The following is a 6,331-nucleotide window of genomic DNA, read 5'->3' as shown; positions in this document are numbered from 1 at the left end:
GCAGTGTAGAGTAGTGCTTGTTGTTTGTCATTTCTCCGATCACAAATGCAGACATGGTTTTATGTTTACGCAGCGCGATACAACGCAACGCGGAAAAAGACAGTATACGTCATTATAATCCGTAATTATGTCCACACTGGATGCAACGAATGCCTCGTTTATAATGGGTTTTAATGTTTTTGTCTCGTCGCACCAGGACACGGCATCACAGTATGTGAGGGGCGTAACATTTCCGTCACACGCGTGAGGTATTTGGCCAATCACAACGCACTGGATAGCTGGCCAATCAGAGCACACCTCGCTTTTTAGAACGATGAGCTTTGTAAAAATCGACGTGTTTCAGAAAGGCGGGGCATAGAGGAGAAACAATAATGTACAGTATGTGGAAAATAATGTGTTTTTTGAACCTTAAACCGGATAAACACATTGCATTACACCAAATACACAAAATAATGTTCTTTTTAGCAACATCATATGACCCCTTTAATGTCAACATTTCAGCTTTGTAGTGTTTAAAATGACAGATTATTGATTATTCTACATCTCTCTACATAGGTCAGAGTGTGGAGGTGCAATGCTCCCATCTTTCAAAGACAACAGTGGAAGTCACGGCTCCCCCATCAACGGAAAGCTCCGCAGCGTCTTCCTCGGCTGCAACACAGAGTTCGACACAGGCCTCCCTCCCAAAGACTCCCCATACGGCCCTCTGCGCTTCCAAATTTCTGCCGATCGTGTCCTCACCCCGAGTACAAACCTCTACTTTGCTGACTTCTACTGCATGTACACAGCGTACCATTATGTAGTGCTGGTGCTGGCCCCTGCTGGATCGGAGGGGGATAGCTTTTGCAAGAGCCGCCTTCCACGACTGGACCTGTCAAGCAATCCCTTCCTGACATTCACGCCTGGAGACGTACCGGCCTTCTGTCACGCCAGTGACGTCATTCTGGAGGTGTTGTACACAGAGCCCTTGCTTCTGGAGCACGGCATACTCGCTCAGATCAGCGGCCATCACCAGCTCATGAGCCTTTCCACTGCGAATGCCAAAAAAGACCCGAGCTGTAAGGTGTGCAATATCAGTGTGGGCCGCTGAGCTGTGAATGGCAGCTCTCACTGGAAGTGCAACCGGAAACTGGACCATGAAAACCTCACTGCTCTGGAAATGGACCCAAAGTTCTGAATAAATCTGAATAAATAGTCACACCTATGAAAAGAGGTATTTGGAATTTGAAAATACACCAAAGGCATTGCACAAAAGAGGCAAGAATAAATAAAAATGAATGAGGTCATGATAGTCCGGCCACTTGTTATGAAACCAAGCCATATGATCTGTGAGGCAACTATTCAGATCTTAAAGAGACCGTTCACCCAAAAATGTTTCATCATTTACTCAGTCTTTTAAAACCTGTATATTTTAAAGCACCGTAAAAGTGGTCCATGATGAGACTAGTGTTATATTTTGAAAGTCTTCTGAAGCCATATGATAACTTGTGTGAGTCCACTTCCTTAAGACTAATCATATATAAAGGTTACATTATTGAATTATGTAATTGATTCTATTTATTTTTTGTATTAAGTCATTTGGGTTGTCACCTGTAATTAATTTGATGAGTCGTTATGTGCGTGTATATGCATAAATAGGTTACATTAACTGTACAGAATGCTTTAACATAGAATAAAACACTTCTGAAAGTTTCTGCATGTTACTTTTGTAGGTTGTCTGTGTGAAAATGATTGTTTCAGTACAGCTCTGACCAAGTTTTAGTGGTTTTGATGCACAAAAAAACAAAACAAAAAAACATTGCAAGAGGCTTATCAAACATAGTACTGCATGGGTATCATGGACCAAACCATCCACAGCTTTGCTTCAGAATTACATATCATAATAGGCCTTGACTTGTCAATAATTGAGTGCAAGTGAGAATGCTTGAGCTTCAAACTCCAAAAACTGAATGAAGTCGACAATATATAACAAATGGAAGAAAAACTGCCTGAAATTTAAATTTCCAAATAACATAAGTAATGTAATTCACAGCGCATATAACAGCCATTAAATCACTTTTACAGATGTTACAGATATTTGCTAACTAATTGGCCAGTGTCTGTATGTAATACATAATCTGATCAGGGTTGATTATGAACAGGCCATTCATAATCAGACTGAACAAGCACTGATTTCTAGGTCTGTCTGTCTGCAGCTGAGAGCAGGATTTATCTGGCACGTCCTTAAAACTCACATGATTAAGACAAATTACAACGCAAGCTCACAATTTCCCTGCCAGCAGAGATGATTTCTTTATGGCTTCTGCACAGCATTTTACGCAGCAGTGCTATATCTTGGAGGTCAAATGAAAGATCTCAGTTGAGTTTAGTTTTCCACTTAAAATGCAATGGTACCACAAACCTAAAACATCAATAAAAACCATAATTCTCAGATTAAAAAAAAAACAAAAACCTTAAGCTACATAAATCACATCTTCAGTTTCCAATCAGGGGTTCTCGCGTCAATCCAAAAACCTGGCAGGTACCAATCCTTGGAATTAATGGATTTAATTGGATTATATTTATAGCGTCCAAGTCAAAAACGTCCTGGGATTTGAATGAACCTCCTTGATCCTAGTTTGTGTCCCATGTGAAACGGTTTTAGCTCGTAACATTCGTCACTCAACTGGAGAAACAAATAGAATTTAAAATAAATACATCTCAGAGCATAACTTAAATACAAAGCATAGAAATTTGACAATTTTAGGTTGTCCTTGACCACAGAAACCTTTGATATAAAACCGCAATACATAAATACAAGCGCAAAAGACCAATCAGGATGCAAGTTCAGTGCGCTTTATTTTATTTAATAAATTCACTTTAAAAGTTTTATTAAATTACCCACCGTATGCAAGTGTTTTATAAACATGGTAAAGTGCTCAGTCTTACAGGATAAACGGCACATTCCTAAAATCGTTCATCTTTAAAAGTAGGCCTAGAAGAAAATATAAAAATTAGCACATTTATTCGATACAAATCTAAAAAATATATTTTTTTATAAACATGGTAAAGTGCTCAGTCTTACAGGATAAACGGCACATTCCTAAAATCGTTCATCTTTAAAAGTAGAAGAAAATATAAAAATTAGCACATTTATTCGATACAAATCTAAAAAATATATTTACCACAGCATGCAAGGTTTAATAAACATTTCCACAGTATATGAGATTTATACATGCTGATTTGCCAAATACATTTACATTTATAAAATACATTTGAGTGCTCAGAAAAGCACTCCGTTATCGTGGCACAGCAGACAGCATTAAGTTAGTCAGTAGTGCTAAACGGGTCAGAAAGCAGGTGACAAAGTGCAACGTTTGTAGAGTTTCAGGTTTGTTTGCACAAAAAGTGTTTAAGTGTCATTAGAAAACAGCAGTCACACTTCACACACATGAATGCAGTAGTTTTTGCCGTTATTATTGTCCCATTGAGCAGCACTGAACGCAGCGGGTAAGTAAGACACGCAGAACTCGATGCGCTCGCGCGGGTTTATCCGCTCAGGGACGCCGATGTTAAACTCAAACACGTCGGTTCCAGGTTCCCCATAACTCTGCTCCAGGTAACTACACGCCACGTCCTGGTAACTGCGCCAGGCGTCGAAAGTGATACGGATTTGCACCGCTTTCTCAAAACAAACGTTCTTGACGCGCACGGTGCCGAGGATGGAGCACCTGGTCACATTACAGCTCTCCAACGCCACCATACGTTCCTGAAGACGACTTCTGAACGCCTGGAAATCGCCACAAGGCTGCTCAAACCCAAGCCTCAACCTCGAAATATTATTAACGGTCTCTTTCAGTCGTGGTATTTCCACCGGTTCACGCGGGATTTTGTCCCCTTTCTCGGAGAACAGGCGCACCGTGATGAGGGAAAGTCCTCTGGCGTCCGCGAACGCGACGCGTTTTTCCCCGCGGCCTCTTTCGGCTGTGATGAGGCCTGTGGAAGGGGAGTGTCTGTACTCAATCACCGGCTGATGGGAGATGCAGGGCCTCAGGGGTTTGGGGGAAGACACGCCGAGCAGGCGGTTGATGTTGGGCGATCCTCTGCACCTGAAGCCCGAGGTCACCTCCACAGACCTCACAGAGACCGGCGGGCCAAACCGCGACATCACACTGGAGGTGCAGAAATACGACAAAATGAGGATTTCTCCACTTTACAACCTCTTTTTACAGGGTTCCCACACTTTCTGACCAATGAATATATGCGTTTTCAGACGTTTGTAATGTTTGCAGTGCACTCACAAAGAGTGAGTTCTAGCTGAAGAAGTAATTTAGAGCTGGGGTCTAGTATAAATATTGCCTACAGAAATTGCGATGACTTGTCAATAGCATTTTTAAAATCACTTTTAATGACTTGTCCAGGCCTGGAAACCACACTTTTGAAATATTTCCAGATTTTTCATGATTGTGGAAACCCTGGTCTTATTAATTATTAAGACCATAAACTTATTTTGCACAAGTCATCTTCAGCATAGGCTATAATACTGAAATTGTCCTTCAGAGTTCTTATTTCCTTTCCTCCCAAAGCGGTCACACACTTTAAAGTGAGCTGATGCTGTAAAAACACAGACATAAGTGGTTTTAATAATTTAACACATTTTTAACATTTTTGATCAAACTTGAAAAAAAAAAATCTTACTGTGCTTTCATTTTGATCATTGGATTATCAGATGAAATACTTAAAAAATATCTTCTTTTTCGTTGTTGTATTGAAGGACACTTGCACTACCTGCTCAGCTGAGCTTCAGGAAGCCTTGTGTGAAATCTTGCGTCACTTCATCTTTTATAGTAGATTGATCCCTCCTCCAAATTCAAGCCAATGAGCTTTGCAAAGACGGGATAGGACTTAACCAGCTATTTATGACCTGATCTGTGGGCTAAAGAGGAGGAGACTAAATCCTAAGGCAAATACATTTGGATACTTGACAAATATCAGGAAACATTCAGGTTGATGAATATCAAGTTAACATTAATATGAATGCTTAGGGAAAACAGCTATATTGTATTTCCTGTGTCCTTTATTTTTCTTTAATTAATTAATTAATTTATTTATTTCAGGTGACTTAAGTAGTTCTAAATAGTCCAGCGTGACAAATGAATTCATTTTTTAAGGTATAAATACACCATGTAGGCTCTCAACTAATGTAAAGTAAAAAAAATTATCTAACAAATAAACTTTAAAATAGCATATCAGTGCAAAACGTCACTATAAATTTTATTTATAGCCTATATAAGTTGATGTTTATTTGCTAAGTACATTTCTGTAATTTATTAGTATTATTTTTTGCTCCCACCATTATACATACATACATATATATATACATTTTTGTAAATATTTTATTATATCTTTTCATGTGACAACACTGAAGAAATGACACTTTGCTACAATGTAAAGTAGTGAGTGTACAGCTTGTATAACAGTGTAAATTTGCTGTCCCCTCAAAATAACTCAACACACAGCCATTAAAGTCTAAACCGCTGGCCACAAAAGTGAGTACACCCCTAAGTGAAAATGTCCAAATTGGGCCCAAATTTTGTGTGCGCCCACCACGATGATCTCTGATAATCCCGGGTTGCTATGGTCACGCAGGTTTGTTTACGCATTAAACTCGTGGCCACGAGAAAAATATGTGTTCCCTCAACATAAGAAGTTGTGGCCACGAGAAATGGATGTCGTTACCTCGACAAAATGATCTCGTGGCCACGACATAATATCACGTTCCCACGAGTTAATATGACGTTCCCTCAAATTAATATCTCGTGGCCACCACATATTATCAGGTTGCCACGAGTTATTATGTAGTGGCCACGACAAAACTAAGTGAACCGAACATGTCACCTTACGGGCACCGTAAAAAACAGCCAATATGGTGTCTAAAACGTAAGTCTCTTGATATTAACTTATTTAACTTGTTTATTGAACTGTTGTATAAAATAAATATCACATTTGTAACCATGCTTTTTTTTTATATAAAAAAAACAAACGGCACTCTTCGTGTGATATTGATTAACTGTATGAAATTATATAAATATATACATTTTCTGCCCCCTTATCTTGAATTATGTGATCATTCTTAATGCATATTAATAGACTGAATCATGCAGTGAAAGAACGCACTCTAAAAACGCACTAAAGCCTGTGTTGGTCTAACCAGACTTCATCACGTAGTCTCTTATGCGTGCACTAGGTGTGTTTTGTTTGGTTTTTGCAATATACTCGATAATGTCGGTGCCCAAACTCGGTCCTGGAGGGCCGGTGTCCTGCAGAGTTTAGCTCCAACTTGCCTCAACAC

The 6,331-nt window shown here is 39.4% G+C and overlaps 2 protein-coding genes across 4 annotated transcripts in view; one reads left to right on the top strand and one right to left on the bottom strand.

Annotated features, from left to right (window-relative positions):
- LOC107698112 (phytanoyl-CoA hydroxylase-interacting protein-like) overlaps window positions 1–1,791 on the top strand; it is a 17,612-nt gene extending 15,821 nt beyond the window's left edge. The window contains exon 5 of the mRNA XM_016499031.1: window positions 556–1,791. Within this exon, the coding sequence (XP_016354517.1) occupies window positions 556–1,090 (535 nt within the window). The 3' untranslated portion in view covers window positions 1,091–1,791. The remainder of the gene's footprint in view (window positions 1–555) is intronic.
- Window positions 1,792–3,051: 1,260 nt separating this feature from the next.
- On the bottom strand, window positions 3,052–4,824 carry LOC107698110 (protein phosphatase 1 regulatory subunit 3C-like). 3 transcript variants are annotated; one of them, XM_016499028.1, is made up of 3 exons: window positions 4,768–4,824; window positions 4,489–4,593; window positions 3,052–4,151 (listed from the first exon to the last, which is right to left on the bottom strand). In XM_016499028.1, the coding sequence occupies exons 2-3, from the start codon at window positions 4,509–4,511 to the stop codon at window positions 3,416–3,418; spliced, it is 759 nt and encodes a 252-aa protein (XP_016354514.1). In that variant the 5' UTR covers window positions 4,512–4,593; window positions 4,768–4,824; the 3' UTR covers window positions 3,052–3,415. The 3 variants fall into 3 exon arrangements, with proteins under 3 accessions (XP_016354514.1, XP_016354515.1, XP_016354513.1); XM_016499027.1 differs by having other exon boundaries at window positions 3,053–4,151; window positions 4,678–4,820; XM_016499029.1 differs by lacking the exon at window positions 4,489–4,593 and having other exon boundaries at window positions 4,678–4,822.
- Window positions 4,825–6,331: the final 1,507 nt, after the last annotated feature.

This window comes from Sinocyclocheilus anshuiensis, unplaced genomic scaffold, assembly GCF_001515605.1.
Source record: "Sinocyclocheilus anshuiensis isolate Anshui unplaced genomic scaffold, SAMN03320099.WGS_v1.1 scaffold1163, whole genome shotgun sequence".
Lineage (NCBI taxonomy): Eukaryota > Metazoa > Chordata > Actinopteri > Cypriniformes > Cyprinidae > Sinocyclocheilus > Sinocyclocheilus anshuiensis.
This window is presented reverse-complemented; position numbering and strand designations above follow the sequence as displayed.